This window comes from Pan troglodytes, chromosome 8 (assembly GCF_028858775.2).
Source record: "Pan troglodytes isolate AG18354 chromosome 8, NHGRI_mPanTro3-v2.0_pri, whole genome shotgun sequence".
NCBI lineage: Eukaryota > Metazoa > Chordata > Mammalia > Primates > Hominidae > Pan > Pan troglodytes.
In genome coordinates, this window is record NC_072406.2 from 14,022,476 (window position 1) to 14,042,628 (window position 20,153).

At 48.0% G+C, this 20,153-nt stretch overlaps 2 protein-coding genes across 2 annotated transcripts in view; one reads left to right on the forward strand and one right to left on the reverse strand.

The window, feature by feature from the left end:
• The window catches only part of WDR37 (WD repeat domain 37), a 215,128-nt gene that overhangs the window by 134,885 nt on the left and 60,090 nt on the right, over positions 1-20,153 (forward strand). The gene's annotated exons all lie outside the window — the stretch shown is intronic.
• Positions 1-20,153, reverse strand: part of ADARB2 (adenosine deaminase RNA specific B2 (inactive)) — a 592,089-nt gene that overhangs the window by 5,578 nt on the left and 566,358 nt on the right. Inside the window, exon 8 of the mRNA XM_016962550.4 lies at positions 15,266-15,447. Coding sequence (XP_016818039.2) covers positions 15,266-15,447 — 182 coding nt within the window. The remainder of the gene's footprint in view (positions 1-15,265; positions 15,448-20,153) is intronic.

Consider the following 20,153-nt stretch of genomic DNA (forward strand, 5'->3'; position numbering starts at 1 on the left):
GCTCCCGTCGCCAGGCGGCCTCCCCTCCTCCTCCTGCTCCCATCCTTCTGGTCTCCATGACCATCAGGGCCAACCACTGAGGTGCCAAGCTGCAAAGTCTGAACTCAGAGGAAAGCCTTGGGAGCCTGAGGTCTACACAGGACCTCCTGGTTCGTTGTCAGGATGCCCTGGCTCCGGCCTGTGCCCCTCTCCTTTCTCTTTGCGGAGGATGATGTGGGCAAGTTGCTGCTAGCCCTTGGCCAGCTGCCGTCTGACAGGGCTTCCTCCCAATGCTCCTGGCTGCCAGGCATGACGAGGCCCAAACACCACCGGGAAGGCAGCTGTGAGGACGTGGGTGTGAACCCAGCATGTGCACTGCTCCACACTCCGGGGACAGAAGGAAGGAGCTGGTGGGGCAGCGAGGGAGGCGCTGGCGGGTGGGCTGCGGGGTCGTCCAGCCTTGCACGGGGGCTTCTTCTCACCAGGGTGTGGTCCCATGTGTCCATATGTGCACAGGGAGGACAGTGTCTGCTGTAAATAACATCTCAGCTCACCTGTGATGACGTAAATCACACTGTAAATCATTCAGTTCTAACTACAACAGCCCCGCAGGCTACTGTTTAACATAGAAAGTGGTGTAAACCCAGGAGCAATCTTCAATATCCAAGCCTGTCCATGACCCCGGAGGTGGAAAACGCACCCCAGGGGCCTCTCCCGCTGACCAGGAACCAGGTGGCTGGAGTTCTGTGGCCCGAGGTCATCCTCCACTTACCGCTCTGTGACAGGTGACTTCTCGGCTTCACGAGGTGATGTGAAGATCAAACCAGGCAAATAAGAGCACTTTTGGAGCACCCAGGCTATGAATGCTGCTGTTTTCATCTGAAGGAGGATTTGAAGGCCAAGTGCAGTTTGTTTCGTGCTCTCCAAGTCACACAGATCAAAAATCTTTCTAGTTAGATCACAGGGAACATTTCCAACTTAGTTACAATCACCTAATTGTGTCCAGGGAACGGAGGAACCGACCAACAAGCAAAGGTCAGTTCCTTGTTCCTTTCACGGAAAACACATTCTGTTCCCTTTATTTGTCCTCTGCAGGGGAGAGGACCATGTGCTTACGCTTTGAGCTTCTAGGGAAGGGTCCGCTCCCCTCTGTGTTCTGCTGGCAAAAGAAAAACTTCCCAAGGCAGCCTGGAAGAATAGCAGTCCTTTTTTTTTTTTCTTCTACCTTCTTGTCTTTTTTTTTTTTAATAAACCTTCCATAGAGAGATAGTGTTGGGATGTTTCCTGAATACTCACACAGGCAGTAGTTTCTGACATCGCTGTGACTAATATCTGCAGCTGATCACGCCCGTGGAGCGAGAACCACGGCCCAGATCCCTGGAGTCTAATGTGCAGAGAGACGGATGCTCATGGATGCTCATGTCAGTCTCACTATTAGGTTTGCCGTTAATGACTCTTTCCATGGGACAGATCCGTCATGGTGAGAGGAAGTGCAGTCAGGAGCGGGCTGCTTGCTCTGAGGAACCAGAAGTTTCCTTCTCCAGTGCGGCCAGCAGCCAGGCCCTCTTCCCACGCTGGGGCCCAGCCCTCCCGCAGCAGGTGCCCAGGCTCCAGGAGGGCCATCTCTTCCTCACCGACATGGAAGGGCCATGGCCTCGTGCGCTTTCACTCTCTTTCCATTTCCCCGCAGCCTGAATCACGCTCAAGGAGGTAACTCCCTGTCCTGGGATGTCTCCTGAGGACACTCCAGCATTGGGACATCAGGTCACTCCAGGCTCTTCCTTTCTTTATTTATTTTGGCCTGGGGGAGCCACTTGGTTTCTCAGGAGCCTTCTGCTCATACGTGAATGATTTCTCATGGTACACTGATTTTATAATTTTCCACCAGTTTCCCAGGTGCCGTACGAAGACATGCAGAGCCTTCTGGGAGCTGGTCCAGTTGCTTGCTCACGGTGTTCCTGTCGAGCACCTTCCTGGCCGTGGAGAAGTGGGTTTCGAAAGGGTTGAAGGGTGTTAGGGCTAAACTTTAACTCAGCTGGATTGCATTGCTAGCGGTAGTTGTGGATAGAGCCAGACAAGGTGAAGACACATGTGCTCAGGCCTAGAAACGAAAGCCTGGCTTGTGTTTAATTTTAACTCCTGTGGCTGGAAATGTGAAAATGCATTAACTCCTGGCTCATTCCTCCTGAAGTGGGCATCGGCTGATTGAAGACGGAACTCGAGTCCCAAGGACAGAGGGTGTCTGCAGCTGCAGGGGCACCTACTCAGGCCTGTCCCACCCTGTTCCTCAAGATAACACAGCAGCACATACCTGGTGACCCAGTCCACCCAGAACACATGGCCCTACCTTCTTCCCCAGAACACGTGGCGCTACCTCCTTCCCCAGAACACGTGGCGCTACCTCCTTCCCCAGAACACGTGGTGCTACCTCCTTCCCCCGAACACGTGGCGCTACCTCCTTCCCCCGAACACGTGGCGCTACCTCCTTCCCCCGAACACGTGGCGCTACCTCCTTCCCCCGGACACGTGGCGCTACCTCCTTCCCTAGTACACAGCACAAAATGTCTCCTGGAGGGGATTCAGGGAATCTCCAGCAGTGAAAGGTGCCAACAGACCTGTGGCGATTGAGGGACGGAGCCTGTGTCGTCTGAACTCAGAAAACGTGAGCATCAGGCCAGCTGAGCTCCAAGGAGAAATGCTTCCTCCTGAGAAATTGCACGCGGGAGTCTGAACTCAGAAAACATGAGCATCAGCAGCTGAGCTCCGAGGAGAAACGCGTCCTCCCAAGAAATTGCACACAGATACCCCAGTGCTGTGGACAAACACGTACACGTGCTTGCACAGGGGTCCCACGCTTCTCATTCTGCAGGCCACCCCGTGAGGCCAAAATTCCTGTGAACCTCTGGCATCCAGAAGCTACAACAAATCCAAATTAACCCTGTGGAACACTTCTGTGATGCACCTCCTGCCTTCGGTGTATGGCAACACAGGAACGATACTGTGTATTCTAATGTGGTTTCCACATGCACAGAAAATTGTACTTTTGTAGGCTGTATTTGTTTTAGGTGATTGCTGTAACACATTGCTACACGTGTTGGCTTAAAAGAGCAGAAATCTGTCCTGTCGTAGCTCTGGAGGCTGGAAGTCTGAAGGTGCGGGCAGGGCTGTACCTCCTTCAGAGGCTCTGGAGAGACCCCTTCTTGACTCTCCCAGCCTCTGCTCAATCCCAGGCTCTCTGGCTTGTAGCGGCTTCACTCCCATCTCTGCCTGCATCCTTACCGGCTTCTCTGCATGTGCCATATCTCCCCCGCCTCCCTCTTCTAAGGACAGAGGTGGCTGCAGGCAGGGCCCACTGAGATAATTCAGATCATCTTCCATCTCACGATCCTCTAGTTTACTCACATCTGCAAAGACCCCTTTTTTCAGACAAGGTAATTTACAGGTCAGGGATTAGGACTTGGCATCGGTGGGGGCCATTATCCAGCCCACTGGGAGTGAACTTCGGGACTGGTCTAAGGACGGAGTGAGCAGCGCTCTTCCCGGAGGAGGGGCAGCCCCACGCTCTGGGCCCCACACAGCGTAGAACAGGGGTTTGCACGCTCTGGGCCCCACACTCCGCAGAACGGGGGTTTGCACGCTCTGGGCCCCACACTCCGCAGAACGGGGGTTTGCACGCTCTGGGCCCCACACTTCGCAGAACAGGGGTTTGCACGCTCTGGGCCCCACACTCCGCAGAATGGGGGTTTGCACACTCGGCCCCACACTGAGTAGAATGGGGGTTTGCACGCTCTGGGCCCCACACTGCGTAGAACGGGGGTTTGCACGCTCTGGGCCCCACACTCCGCAGAACGGGGGTTTGCACGCTTTGGGCCCCACACTTCGCAGAACGGGGGTTTGCACGCTCTGGGCCCCACACTCCGCAGAATGGGGGTTTGCACGCTCTGGGCCCCACACTGCGTAGAACAGGGGTTTGCACGCTCTGGGCCCCACACGGCGTAGAACAGGGGTTTGCAGGTGGCAGCTCATGGGCTACTTCTCCCCGCATCTGTTTATTTCCCTCTGGACCTTCTGTGTGTGATGAGGACCAGCGGGGCTCATGGTCCAGGAGGGTGGGGGGCCGGGGCTGCCCAGAGAGCAGTTCTGTGCCACTGGCTGGGTGTGCAGAGCGACCTGGGGATGCACGGGGTGCCCGGCACGTGCACCTGCTGAGTGAGGGTGGCCTCCGTCGGGTAGGACCTTGGATTTGAAAATCTGTGTAGGAAGCCCAAGGAAGGGTGAGGAAAAAAGGTGTCCCTGAAACACTGTGTAGCCTGGTGGTGAGCAGGGTCAGGCCCCACATTTTTTTAGTAATTGCTCCCAAGCGGCCTTGGGAATAACGCCCTCGCTACCTGAGCAGCTTCTCCCTGAGCCGTCTGTAATGGAACCACGCTCACAGACGCTTCTTAAACCTGGTACGTAACTCAGGGATGTGTTGGCATTTATTAATTTGTAAATATACCATGCAGCATATGGGCCATTCATCTCTGAGAACATTTTTTAGGGAGCTGTCTTATTTCAGAGTACATCTGTATAGGAATAAGCTGGTGTCCCGGAGCCTTTGACATGAATATTCTGCCAGGCTGTCTGGTGTACAGAGATCAGCGTGATGAGATTGTGTGACCTTTTTGCTAAAAACACACAATCATGTTAACAGTGGGCTCTGGCAGCAGAGCAAAGCTGGACTCACTTCTGTGACATACTGGCAGTGTGGCCTCCAACAAGTGAATTAACCATTCCTACCAGCACCGCTTCAACTACCACCACGATCACCACAACCACTGCTGTTACATCACCATTACTAGGACCAGTGGGGGGCGAATCCACAACTCATCTGTGAAAGTGAGTTTTACTGTGGCTCGCGGAGCTATAAAAAGATGCCTGACTTGAAGAAAATCCTTATTTACCTCTTTAAAAAGGCATTATGTGAGACGTTACAGCATTTCTTCAAAGTGAGCCTACTATATTTACAAGGTAACTCACTTTCCCAAAATTAAATTTACACAAGACATTTCAGGAGTATAATTTTTACATGCAGTGAGGCAAGTCTGTGTCACTGGGTAGCACTGCATTTAATTTTGCAGAGTGAATGAAACAGCATGCCATCTGGGCCTGCACAGATTCATAAAGCTAAAGGAATCAGAGAGATCTCCTGAGTTTTCTATGGCCAGACACGCTGTGGGGTCTTTCTCTCTCTCACGCACACCCACACACCCTTAATGGAAGAGCTGGTAAATTTAATGTGGACTTATGGATTTGGGGTAACTAACTTCTAAGGCTGTATTAATGCCGTTTTATTCATTATCATTGATATGAATGTCTTTATAATTGCCAGTAATTTTATAGCTGCTGTCTTGCTTTGATACAGCACATTCTATAAGAACATAAAATGTACTATGGAGGCTGGAGATGGTGGGGTTAACTGAGGATGGACAGCTGGTTCTTTCTGCTGTGAGATAGTCCTAAAAACTTCTGTGGGTTTGGCCTGGCATGGTGGCTTACGCCTGTAATCCAGCACTTTGGGAGGCCAAGGCGGGTGGATCATGAGCCATGACCACCCTGGCTAACATGGTGAAACCCTGTCTCTATTAAAAATACAAAAAAAAAATTAGCCAGCCTGGTGGCGGGTGCCTGTAGTCCCAGCTACTTGGGAGTCTGAGGCAGGAGAATGGCGTGAACCCGGGAGGCAGAGGTTGCAGTGAGCCGAGATCGCGCCACTGCATTCCCGCCTGGGTGACAGAGCGAGACTCCGTCTCAAAAGAAAGAAAATTCTGTGGATTCCTGCAAGCCAGAAGGGAATATGAATGTTGAAAACACAGAGGCCATGGTGGCTTTTCCTCGCCTTCCCTCATGTGACTGGTTTGAGGTGGAGGTGTTGAGGGTGGAAGGCAGGCATCTGCAGGGCGTGGAACGGGCCACGCTGGCTGCACCGTCTGTGAATGTCCCGGGTGTGAGTTCTGCTGGGACGGCAGTGATGTCCGGGGATGCCAAGGCCTGGGCGGTGTCCTCTCAGGAGGGTTTGTGCCTCCACTGATCTCCAGGAACTTTATTCCTAAGAGACCGCCGAGGAGTCGGGAGGATGGACGACTGCTCAGGTTCCCCCGAGGTTAAAGTGCAGAGGCTCACAGGAGGCTTCAGAAGATGTGAAATTTCCATGGCAGAGGAAAGAATCTGCATTTTTCATTTTTCAGCCTGATAAAGACATGATTTTTGGCTTCTGTAAGGATTGTCATTATTTCAAAAGATATGGGACAAAGGGACTTTGGGGGAATGGGGTCTTTTGCTGTTCCAAATTATGTATTTTTGTGCCCTAGTACTCAAAATGTAGTAATATGCCAGGTTTCAAACTGGATAAAAGTGTGGCTGGTTTTCATTGTTCTTCAGTCGGCATTACTCATTTGAGATTGTTTTTCTTAAGCCCAAATAACACATGGAGTGTTTTCTGGAGAGTGAGTCCACCAGAGTTAGACTCTGTCAGTGTTTGTCTGCAAACGCTGTCTCACCTTCGTTTTTGAAGGATGCTTTTTCTTGATATCAGATTGTAAGTTGAGACTGTTTTTCTATCGGCATTTTAAAGATGCCATTTCATTGTTTTTTTGTCTTCTGAGAATCAGTTACCAGTCTGATTTAGCTCCTTTGAAGTGAGTTTGTCTTTCATTTCCTGACTGCTTTTAAGATTTTTTTGGTCTCTGTTTTTCAGCAATTTAACCACTGAGATGAGAATTTAAAAAAGTTATTCTTGGGGTATAATGTGCTTTTCAAATCTGCATTTGGATGCTTTTTGTTTGTCTTGGAAAATTCTTAGTTATGATCTCTTTAAATATGTCTCCTGTTCCATTACCTTTTCTTTCTTTATCTGGAACTCTTATTACATGCATTCAGACTTTCCTGCTCTCTTCACTCTTTTGTACTTTCTGTGTGTGATGGTTCATTTTATGTGTTCCCTTGGCTAGGCTGTAGCACCCAACTAGATTAACTGCGAGATTAACCAGCAGTCCCAGGTATTGCTGGGAAGGCACATTCAACGCGATTAACATTTAACTCATTAGACTTTGAATAGAGCAGGTTATGCTCTGCAACATGGCTGGGCCTTGTCCAATCTGCTGAAGGCCCGAAGAGCAAAGACTCAGGTTCTGTGAAGAGAAATAAATTCTGCCTCCACATGGCTTATGGACTCTAGACGTGCCACTGCCACTGCTGCTGAAACTTCCAGCTTGCTGGCCTGCCCTGTGCATTTTAGACTTGCCAGCCTACACGATTGCATGAGCTGATTTCTTAAAATAAATATCTATCAATCTCTATCTATCATCTATCTATCATCTATCTATCTATCTATCTATCTATCTATCTATCTATCTATCTATCTACCATCTATCTATTCATCCATCCTCCATATATCATTTCTGCCTTCTGTGCTGCGTTCTGGATGTTTTCTTCAGAACTGTGCTCCCATTTATTAATTCTCTCTTGTGCTGTGTTTAGTTGGTATTGAACCATCCTCTGTTAAACAAATTATTTTATTTTCTGTATTTCTGAAATTCCTATTTGGTTCTGTTTTTTTCTGAGCTTTCATCTCTCCCCCTAAGTGTTCCATCTTGTCTGATACCAAAGCCAGGCAGAGACACAACCAAAAAAGAGAATTTTAGACCAATATCCTTGATGAACATTGATGCAAAAATCCTCAACAAAATACTGGCAAAACGAATCCAGCAGCACATCAAAAAGCTTATCCACCATGATCAAGTGGGCTTCATCCCTGGGATGCAAGGCTGGTTCAATATATGCAAATCAATAAATGTAATCCAGCATATAAACAGAGCCAAAGACAAAAACCACATGATTATCTCAATAGATGCAGAAAAAGCCTTTGACAAAATTGAACAACCCTTCATGTTAAAAACTCTCAATAAATTAGGTATTGATGGGACGTATTTCAAAATAATAAGAGCTATCTATGACAAACCCACAGCCAATATCGTAATGGGCAAAAACTGGAAGCATTCCCTTTGAAAACTGGCACAAGACAGGGATGCCCTCTCTCACCACTCCTATTCAACATAGTGTTGGAAGTTCTGGCCAGGGCAATTAGGCAGGAGAAGGAAATAAAGGGTATCCAATTAGGAAAAGAGGAAGTCAAATTGTCCCTGTTTGCAGATGACATGATTGTATATCTAGAAAACCCCATCGTCTCAACTCCAAATCTCCTTAAGCTGATAAGCAACTTCAGCAAAGTCTCGGGATACAAAATCAATGTACAAAAATCACAAGCATTCTTATACACCAACAACAGACAAACAGAGAGCCAAATCAGTTAACTCCCATTCACAATTGCTTCAAAGAGAATAAAATACCTAGGAATCCAACTTACAAGGGATGTGAAGGACCTCTTCAAGGAGAACTACAAACCACTGCTCAAGGAAATAAAAGAGGATACAAACAAATGGAAGAACATTCCATGCTCATGGGTAGGAAGAATCAATATCGTGAAAATGGCCATACTGCCCAAGGTAATTTACAGATTCAATGCCATCCCCATCAAGCTACCAATGAGTTTCTTCACAGAATTGGAAAAAACTACTTTAAAGTTCATATGGAACCAAAAAAGAGCCCGCATCACCAAGTCAATCCTGAGCCAAAAGAACAAAGCTGGAGGCATCACACTACCTGACTTCAAACTATACTACAAGGCTACAGTAACCAAAACAGCATGGTACTGGTACCAAAACAGAGATATAGATCAATGGAACAGAACAGAGCCCTCAGAAATAACACCGCATATCTACAACTATCTGATCTTTGACAAACCTGAGAAAAACAAGCAATGGGGAAAGGATTCCCTATTTAATAAATGGTGCTGGGAAAACTGGCTAGCCATATGTAGAAAGCTGAAACTGGATCCCTTCCTTACACCTTATACAAAAATCAATTCAAGATGGATTAAAGATTTAAACGTTAGACCTAAAACCATAAAAACCCTAGAAGAAAACCTAGGCATTACCATTCAGGACATAGGCATGGGCAAGGACTTCATGTCTAAAACACCAAAAGCAATGGCAACAAAAGACAAAATTGACAAATGGGATCTAATTAAACTAAAGAGCTTCTGCACAGCAAAAGAAACTACCATCAGAGTGAACAGGCAACCTACAAAATGGGAGAAAATTTTTGCAACCTACTCATCTGACAAAGGGCTAATATCCAGAATCTACAATGAACTCAAACCAATTTACAAGAAAAAAACGAACAACCCCATCAAAAAGTGGGCGAAGGACATGAACAGACACTTCTCAAAAGAAGACATTTATGCAGCCAAAAAACACATGAAAAAATGCTCATCATCACTGGCCATCAGAGAAATGCAAATCAAAACCACAATGAGATACCATCTCACACCAGTTAGAATGGCAATCATTAAAAAGTCAGGAAACAACAGGTGCTGGAGAGGATGTGGAGAAATAGGAACACTTTTACACTGTTGGTGGGACTGTAAACTAGTTCAACCATTGTGGAAGTCAGTGTGGCGATTCCTCAGGGATCTAGAACTAGAAATACCATTTGACCCAGCCATCCCATTACTGGGTATATACCCAAGGTATTATAAATCATGCTGCTATAAAGACACATGCACACGTATGTTTATTGCAGCATTATTCACAATAGCAAAGACTTGGAACCAACCCAAATGTCCAACAATGATAGACTGGATTAAGAAAATGTGGCACATATACACCATGGAATACTATGCAGCCATAAAAAATGATGAGTTCATGTCATTTGTAGGGACATGGATGAAATTGGAAATCATCATTCTCAGTAAACTATAGCAAGAACAAAAAGCCAAACACCGCATATTCTCACTCATAGGTGGGAATTGAACAATGAGATCACATGGACACAGGAAGGGGAATATCACACTCTGGGGACTGTTGTGGGGTGGGGGGAGGGGGGAGGGATAGCATTGGGAGATATACCTAATGCTAGATGACGAGTTAGTGGGTGCAGCGCACCAGCATGGCACATGTATACATATGTAACTAACCTGCACATTGTGCACATGTACCCTAAAACTTAAAGTATAATAAAAAAAAGAAAAAAGAAAATGTCCTTTCTCCTACTGAGCGTGGTCATATTAGGGTCTGTGTCTGCAACTCCAACTGGAGCGTCTGTCCTGCTGCCTGTTGTTTCTTCTGGATTTGGGTTTTATCTCCTGTGTCTGCTTATTTTTTGTGTGTGGCAATATTCTATTTATAATTTTTTGTAGAGTTATTTTGATCTAATGAGTAAGAGGACCGTCTTAATTTAAATCAGGAGTGGAGACCATTTCAAGCTGTAAACACTGTAAGGGGCTGTTTGCCTTGAGCCCACCTTGGCCCTGGGAGGCAGGCCGACCCGCCCCCTTAGCCTCCCGTGGGTGCTGAAGCACCTCTCAGCCCTTCAGCTTCTCAGGGACTCTTATGGGAAGATCTCCCCTCCCATCCCTGTCCTTCCCCAGGTCCTGGCTTGGCAACTTTTCCCTCTCCTGTTCACTCTTGTGGCACTCTCCTTGGTGCCACCAAGGAGAATTGCAGGTGCCCCTGCCAACATCTCCTGCCATCCTCAGGGTTTGTGGTGCAGTCCCATGGGGAGTGGGATTCTCCAGCTTTACAGAATCTTCAGGGAACCATCATTCAGTATCTGTCAATGCTGTACACAGTTTTCTTTTGTATTTTTAAGATAAGGGTCTTTAGTCCCTTGTTAAGTTTTATGACTGGCAAACATTTCTCTCTCAGAATGGCAGAGTTTTGCAGGCCTGGGTGGGAGAGCACATCTAGGCAGAGACGACGTTGAAAGGTTTTCATGCCAGAGAAAGCTCAGAGTTTTGACTCCAGGGGTGTGGCTGTGAGCAATGAGGGATGTCCATGGAGAGGCTGATCCCGGTTCAGAAGAATTGGGATGGTGCTGTCAGCCTGAGGCTTCTGAATCCATGGAGAGGCTGATCCTGGTTCAGAAGAAGAGGGATGGTGCTCTTAGCCCGAGGCTTCTGAAGGGAGGTATGGCTCACTGCAGCAGGGTGAGGCTTTCTAGCCCCCGAGCCAGCAAAGCACAGTGGGGAGAGTCTGGCATCCTATGATGATGGTGGGGGCCAGTTGGCTTTTATGGCACCGTCCTAGTCTGTGCTTTTCCCGTTAGCCCTGCGACCACCTTCGTAACCCCACTGAATCGAGGCCCATGTGATTGTTTCAGGTCTGGGAACCAAACAGCAGCCTGAAACCAGCTGGAATCTTCCCTTGGTGAGAAGGGAGAGGAAGCCCGCTGCAGCCTTTCCAGAGTGCCTCTCTCTCCCGTCCGCTTACCTCATACTCTCAGCCCAACCCTGCCTGTTTCCCAAAACCCTGTGGGAGCCCTTCTCCCAGCTCCATTCCCTCATTCCTCTAGGACTCTGCGCAGTGTCACCACCACACTGAGAGTGCTCCTGATCCTTTTATTAGGGCTGAGGGTCACTTTTTAATCCTTCTTTTGCCTTTTTTTTTTTTTTTGACAAAGCACTCATATTTTGTTTGTCCGTCTCCCCTACTGGAATGCAATCACCCTGAGGTATGGATCTTTGACTATTTTGTTCACTGCTCTATTCTCAATGTAGGATTGTGCCCGGCACTTTGTAAATCATCAGTACACATTTGCTGAATGATTAAGCAAATGCCTGGATTATGCTGATCGATTTCTCGATGTTGGATACATTTAATGTATTCACAATGGAAGTATTTTCCTGGAGTTAATGATACAATTCTCAGGAGCAATGTAATTAAGTTCGTTGCGTAAATTCTATTGGGAAACAATTCCTTAAGATCATGGTGGAAATTAAATGAAAATTAATTATTATACAAAATATTTTTAAAAGGATTCTCCAGAAAATGAAAACAAGGTTTTTCAATAATTTTATATTTATCATAAGCTATGTGCCATCTAATTTGCCTAGAAAGTTCTGTGCCAATCTATAAAAATGTCTTATTAAATAGTTCTTTGTTGAATTTAACTTTTTTAGTTTTCATGAAAAGATATTAGGATTTCTTTTCTTTCTTTCTTTTTTTTTTCTGTAGACATGGAGTCTGGCTATGTTGGCCAGGCTGGTCTCAAACTCCTGGCCTCAAGTGATCCTCCCACCTCAGCCTTCCAAAGTGCTCGGATTACAGGCATGAGCCACCACGCTTAGCTAAGACTGCTTTTTAGATTGTTCTAGCAAGATTTATAATTTTTTTCCACCAAAAATTCCTGCAAGGGCATAGGAAGATAAATTTCTAGCTCTAGTGACTGTAAGAAACAGCAGGCTGCTAAAATATTTTTGTAATGCTTATGTGTTTATTACTAAACATTTGTAAAAATTTTGTAGGTTACTCCAAAATAGACCTCTGTTTTAATGTAAAAATAATATTGCAAATCACTTACCATCTGGATAAAATATTTGCTACTGCTTCACTATGTTATTTTGTAAAATACTCTTAATTGTAATTAATTTCAGAAATTTCTCCTGAATTAAAGAGGTCTGATACTCCATAGAATTTTCCTCAACTTAGTGTGACAACATTTTGAAAATCTGGACTCATAAAAAAAATGGACATAAATGGCAACAGAGAGAGACTTTGAATGCCAAAAATAGGTGGCATTGGGAAATTTCATAAGCTATTAGTATTGGTACACATTTCAGTACATATGTGACTTCACATTTCAGTACGTATCTAACTTCTTTTCTGACAAATGGTGTTGCTGTGAAACATGGATGCCTGAAAGGGCTTCGGACGCCCCTGCTGGCCCTTTTCACACTCCAGGAAAGTGTGTGCTGTGGAGGAAGACAGCCCGTGCTCTCCTCTATTTTATCACCAACACTGCAATGTTCATCACATGAACATAAACCAAGAGTCTTAAACAAGTCATGGTTCTAACAATCGATTCTCTGGGTCCATCTCTCAGATTTCATGTTCGTTGCCAAGACCTTGAGGTGGGCTGTAAAAATAATCACAGTTTTATCTGCAGCGTGGACTAAGAAATTAATCATTGACAACATCTCTGTTTAATATGCCGTTAACACAAACAGCGAATTTATCCTACCCAGATTTTTTTTGTCTTGATGAAGAGAAATAAAAATTTAGCCTTGATGTTGAAAGCTCAGAGAAGCATATATCCTCAGCTTGGTGGAACAGCCTGTCAAAGTGGCTATTTCATCTCACTTTTTCCTAAAAGGATGATTATTCAAAGCATAGACATTTATTAATTACTATCCCCATCATTTTGTTCATCTTACTGAATTCACTGAGAAGGACCAAGGGCAAACTCCTTTAGGCTATCTGTACTCAGGAAATAATGCAACTTTTGCTGAAGGATTCAGGGTTTGAGACAGCCTCGAAATGGGCTTCTGGTCCTGAAGTTTTGCCATAGGTTTAGACTGGAAAGTGCAGAATTTTTCAAGTATATCCTTCAAGAACATTACTATGCATCCCGTGACTGTGTGAGTAAGGGTGTCTTTTTCAGCTTGGTTGCTTCTTTTTGACTCAGAGCTGATTTAGCCATATCTAAATTGCTGGGCCTCATACTGCTAATACATAATCTTCATTTTCTAAGGCAGTTCTGCAAACTGACCTTGAGGGAAGCTTCAAGCAAACTTCATTTGCTTATTTGAGGGTGCTTTTTATTATTATCCCTGTGCAAGATCTGTCTTTCTTTTGGTGCAAGAAATTCTGATGACTTCTTTTCAAAATTTGCATGATTGGTTTTTAAATGTCCATCAAGAACAATGCAGGGACAGCTTAGGGGTTGCATGCAGGCAAGGTACCAAGATTTAGGCTCATTTGCGTCTCCAAAATAATGAAAACCAGATTCCCAATAAGCATGTAAATGGAGGCTGAAATATTTAGTCAGGCTGCACTGGCTGTGGTGTGGCAGGTGCCACCTGGGATCGGAAGCAGACAGGTGTCTCTCGGGCTTGGCTATTATCTGTGCCACTCAATGATGTCAGGTGGATCTGAATTTCTCTAATTGCGTTTTCTAAAATTCACTGTGTTCACACTTAGGATTGGAAATTCTTGTTTTTATTTATGTTGACATGTTCCCAGATGGACACATGATTGAAAATCAGCACTGGGAGACTGGCTGCTGAGGGTGACATGCCAGTGCCCAGGGAGGGCAAAACCTGCTCCGTTGACGGTGGCTTGGGGAGGGCACGGTTGCATTTGTACTCCATATTTCCTTGTGCTGCGCAAGCTTAAATAAGCCCTTCAGCAGGTGCTGGACAAAGAACGGGGATGGCCTAAGGAAAACGCGCAGAAAAAGAGTGCAGGGGCCACTTGCCAAACAGGTGAAAATCCTCTCCTTGCTGGGGCAGAGGTTTTTCTCCGTTTCCCCCACGTATCTGCCTGATCCTGCCACAGGCAGGCCCTTCAGAGAGTTCTCCGACTCCAGCAAGGGAGGCTGACTCAAAGACCTGGTGTTCTGCAGCCCCAGCGTGAGGCTGGCGGTGATTCGGAAACCCACCCACGCTTCCCGCTGTTCCTGTGAAAGGCCAGGAGTCGCCTCCTGTCAGCGTGTCCTTCACAAAACCCTCCCGAGACCACTCCCGGGTCTTTCTAGGGCACCTCACAGCTGCCAAGGGACTCTTCATCCTTGCAGCTGGCTGTGTGCCAGGCAGCCCGGGCAGGCCCCAGGTAACGTGGGGAAGTAGAGGCTTGGGGAGGCTCGGGTCTCTGAGGACATCTGGGCTGTGGGGAATCCTGGTGCGGAGCCGGCTCAGTACTCGCGGAGTCACCTTGCAGCCTCTGGAGGGTGTGGAGGGCCCGGGGCCCTGGGTTCCGAAGACCCGCTCTCCGCTCTGGCCACGTGACCTTGGCGCCCCCCCGCCCCTCCTCGCCCACCTGGCTCTTCCTCAGCATCGCCTCCTGTGGGCGGGCAGGTGGGCAGGTGGGCAGCCAGGTGGGCAGGTGGGGCCTCTTGGGTGAGCCCAACACTAGTGATTCTGTTTTCAGAACTCCTTCAGACACCGCTGTGAAAACAGCACCATCACACAATCACGAATTCACATCAGGACCTGGCCTATTGCTATATGCAGAGAGATGCTGAAACCTTTCATTTTTTCTTTTTAAAATCGTAGGACTTTGCCCATTAAATCCTAAATTGCCACTAGCCAACATGGATGAAGTCTGCGAGGGATGGCACCGCCGGGCACACCTGTGTCTGGCCTGGTGGTGGGAAGGAGGTGGAGGGCCCCCGGGACGGGGGTTCTTACCGCTGAGGAGAGGCCGGTTGTGCCGGTAGGAGGCGGGCAGCTGGCCGACACCCTCCATGCGGTGGCTCATGACGCGTGCGAGGTGGCCCGTGTGGTGCAGGCTGCCCACCACGATGCTCTGCAGGTACACGGGCTCCACGAAGTGGGACAGGAGCGCGCCCTGCAGCCCCAGGACGTTCCACCTGTGGGGAGAGCCAGCAGTCAGGGGAGCCCCACCCAGGAGCCCAGGGAGCCTGGTCCTCTCTGTCCGTCTGCGGCCTGGTCCTGAGGACCTGTCAGTCTTCCCATCGTGCAGACCTTGGGGGGCTCCCTGGGAGTGCCCCAGACCCAACCCAGCCATCACTGGGGCTCTGGGGACACTGTTGCCTGGGACTGGGCTCCACAGGCCCATGTGTGCTAACAAATGCTGCTCTCTTCTGAAAATGAGTCGTTAGAGTGGAAACTGTTATGTTCTCTGTGGGACTTAGAATTAGATTTTTTTAAAAAGATACTCCATCCCAAAAGTGAATCTGAATTTTTCTTTATATTAGCTGGGAAATACTATAAATGGAATTTGTTTATTTTAGTTTAGGGAAAAATAGTACTCCCTTTGTCCTTAGCAGTCAAAATGACCTATTGTGTTGAAATTACATTAACAAATGACCTTGTTTTGGTCTGGGCATGATTTTGGTTTCAGAAGCCCAGATTGGAGATGAACAACAAGGCCATTTTGTTTGAAATAAATATAGCTCTGGGTGAATGTTTTTGCTTCCTCAAGCAAAAATGCCAAGAGCACTGACATTTTTTCCCCTTAAATTTGAGTGGCAAGAGGTTCCATGTGTGTGTTTTTTGAAGCAACATTCTATGGTTTCCACTCTAAATAATGTGCTTAAAATCCTACCTCCTTCAGCAGCAAGTGTTACGTAGCTATTTCTTACATCATTGTTCTTTTCATTAATTAACATTTCTCCACTGTTAGAGCAATTACTGCCATCCCCGCATGCAGCGTCTCTTTTCATGATTAATAAGGAGTCATTACATTTCCCTTCCCGAAGCAGTCAATTAACACAGAATTCTTTCCATTAATTACCGAATCTACCTGGAGAGTAATCTTCTCAGAGAACCCGTGACACCAATTGCTTTAAAAAGTTCTCTTTAAATTTTATTCCAAAAACACAAGCAATTTAGCCAGCGATATTAATTTGCCTCAGAAGCATCTCCGTGAATGAGAAACATCTTTTAATCTCATGCAAGAAAAGGCAGCCATCTGGCTGGTGGGGGTTTCGGGGAGCCGCTCTCCCTCTCTCCCTCCGCAAATGCAGGTCATTAAAGTAATGTACTCATCTACATAAAGCTCAAATGGAATATAAAAGGTAATATTTATATACAAACAATTTAGTCCTACAATTTAAACAGTCATTGGTTTTATGAAACATTTATTCAGTCTATCAGATTTGCATAACTTCATTTAAAAAAATATTGTGGTCATTTCTACAAGTCACAGTGCTTCTCCCAGAAAGCAAGGGAAGGGCTGGCCACTGGATGTGCGAGCTTCTACCAGAGGGGTGAGGTCGGGCGCTCTGAAGGGTAGGATGAGATGGAGGCCACAGAGCGCCTGTCACCGAGGACCTTCATTCCACAGCGTGTCTGCCTGGATCTCGGATGGTCGTAGGCCACAGAGCGCCTGTCGCCGAGGACCTTCATTCCACAGCGTGTCTGCCTGGATCTCGGATGGTCGGAGGACACACAGCGCCTGTCACTGAGGACCTTCATTCCACAGCGTGTCTGCCTGGATCTCGGATGGTCGGAGGACACACAGCGCCTGTCACTGAGGACCTTCATTCCACAGCGTGTCTGCCTGGATCTCGGATGGTCGGAGGACACACAGCGCCTGTCACTGAGGACCTTCATTCCACAGCGTGTCTGCCTGGATCTCGGATGGTCGGAGGACACACAGCGCCTGTCACCGAGGACCTTCATTCCACATCATGTCTGCCTGGATCTCGGATGGTCGGAGGACACACAGCGCCTGTCACCGAGGACCTTCATTCCACATCATGTCTGCCTGGATCTCGGATGGTCGTAGGCCACAGAGCGCCTGTCACCGAGGACCTTCATTCCACAGCGTGTCTGCCTGGATCTCGGATGGTCGGAGGACACACAGCGCCTGTCACCGAGGACCTTCATTCCACAGCGTGTCTGCCTGGATCTCGGATGGTCGGAGGACACACAGCGCCTGTCACCGAGGACCTTCATTCCACATCATGTCTGCCTGGATCTCGGATGGTCGGAGGACACACAGCGCCTGTCACCGAGGACCTTCATTCCACAGCGTGTCTGCCTGGATCTCGGATGGTCGGAGGACACACAGCGCCTGTCACCGAGGACCTTCATTCCACAGCGTGTCTGCCTGGATCTCGGATGGTCGGAGGACACACAGCGCCTGTCACCGAGGACCTTCATTCCACAGCGTGTCTGCCTGGATCTCGGACGGTCAGAGGTCACAGAGCGCCTGTCACCGAGGACCTTCATTCCACAGCGTGTCTGCCTGGATCTCGGATGGTCGGAGGACACACAGCGCCTGTCACTGAGGACCTTCATTCCACAGCGTGTCTGCCTGGATCTCAGATGGTCGGAGGACACACAGCGCCTGTCACCGAGGACCTTCATTCCACATCATGTCTGCCTGGATCTCGGATGGTCGGAGGACACACAGCGCCTGTCACCGAGGACCTTCATTCCACAGCGTGTCTGCCTGGATCTCGGATGGTCGGAGGACACACAGCGCCTGTCACCGAGGACCTTCATTCCACAGCGTGTCTGCCTGGATCTCGGATGGTCGGAGGACACACAGCGCCTGTCACCGAGGACCTTCATTCCACAGCGTGTCTGCCTGGATCTCGGATGGTCGGAGGACACACAGCACCTGTCACCGAGGACCTTCATTCCACATCATGTCTGCCTGGATCTCGGACGGTCAGAGGTCACAGAGCGCCTGTCACCGAGGACCTTCATTCCACAGATTCCACAGTGTGTCTCCCTGGATCTTGGATGGTGGCTCTTCAGAGCTTCAGAGTCAATCTTTTCCTTGATGTTCACCGATAAGTCAGAGAATGGTAACAAATCCTGGGAAAGGAGATTTTTTGTAACTGAGCTTTTCCTTCAGGGAACAATGGGAAGTGTTTTCTGGTTGTTTGTTTTGTTTTTTTTTTTAAATAGAGACATGGTTTTGCCATATTGCCCAGGTTGGTCTTGAACTCCTGGGCTCAAGCGATCCTCCCACCTCAGCCTCCTTAAGTGCTGGGATTACAAGTGTGAGCCACTGCACCTGGTCTTTGTGTGTGTGTGTGTTTTTTTTTTTAGACAGGGTCTCACTCTGTCACCCAGGCTGGAGTATGGTGGTGCAAGTGGTGCAACCATAGCTCGCCGCAGCCTAATTATTTTGTATTTTTTCATAGAGGCAGAGTCTTCCTTTGTTGCCCAGGCTGGTCTCGAACTCCTGGGCTCAAGCCATCCACTGACCTTGGCCTCCCACAGTGCTGGAACCACAGGTGTGAGTCACCGTGTCCGGCCAAGGCCGACATTTTTGAGGAGCGGTTGAGGGATTTGGCTTCTTCCCTTGAATCTGAGACCAGAGGACAGACCAAAGGCTGGGAGGAAATTCAGCAGTGTGGCCCTCCTCGGGATGTAAGATGCCCGTTCTCAGATTTGGAGATGCCAGAAAACAAGCCCAGGAAAGGACCCCGTGCAGGGCCCAGGGCTCCGGGTACTGTGGTCCCAGTGGGCCTGTTAATTCTCAGACTGTTAGTGCGTCTTAAAAAGTCTTATAAAGCAGGGAAAGGTACATTTCTGCCATCTGTAACAAAGCACCTTCGTGAAATAAGCCACGAGTTAAAAAGTAAAATTGGGATTCCTGGAAGAGACGCCTCGGTGTTAGAGGCTGTCAGAGCACGGGCTTTGAACAAAACTTCCGGAACGTATGTGAGTGGCTGTGATGCTGCAGGACCGTCGGAAGACAAATAACTTCTCTATCTGGTTCCTACCTAATAACCTTTACAGTAAAGAGGAAATCAACCTTCTCCTTGCCTGGCTACCAGAGATTAAACTTACTCTGCTAACATGATCAATAAAACCAAATGTCTTTCTGAATATGAGCTGGAGAATTTTCAGCATTCAGGATTGAATGGAAAAATGCCTCTCCTTTTGTTCAAACAGCTGATATTACTGCAATGTTGACAGGAAAAAAACCCATGTCTAGTTTTCAATATAGATAATCCCTAAATAAATATATTTTTGTCTCTTTGTCAGTCATTGAAATACCACAGATAAGTGGGGAAGGTCTTGGAAAAAGGCTGCCATTCTTTAGCCAGGAGATGCAACCTGCTCACTGAGTCCAGGCTGCAGCCTCCAGGCCACAGTGGAAGGAAAGACAGGTCTCCGGTGGGTTGACGACACCTCAGGCTGTCCCTGCAGGTGCGCCGGCATCAGGCAGGGAACACGACCGCCCTTGCCTGTTTTGGACGCTTTGGTTTTCCGCCATGACGCGGCCCTGTGAGGAGAAGTAACTCTCTAAAGTTACATGAAGCCTGCAGCAAAGTCCTCAGCTGCCACCCGGCCCGGCGTCCGCAACTCTGCAGGGCTGGCTGTCAGGCCTGCTGCTGGGATCATCTGGGAGCTTTGAGGATCTCCAGAGGCCTGGCTCCCCCAAGGATTTTGGTGTGACTGGGGAGTCAGTGCGGCCATCAGCTTTCTCGGTGCCGCCCACGTGATTCTCCTGTGAGCCAGGGTTGAGGACTTCTGCAGCAAAGCGGCACATGTGGAGCCAACACAGTCAGGTACCAGTTAGGTCGTGATGCTGGTCAGTGGGGCCTCCCTTGACCGTTCTCTTGCTGCTCTGAGCGACTGTCTT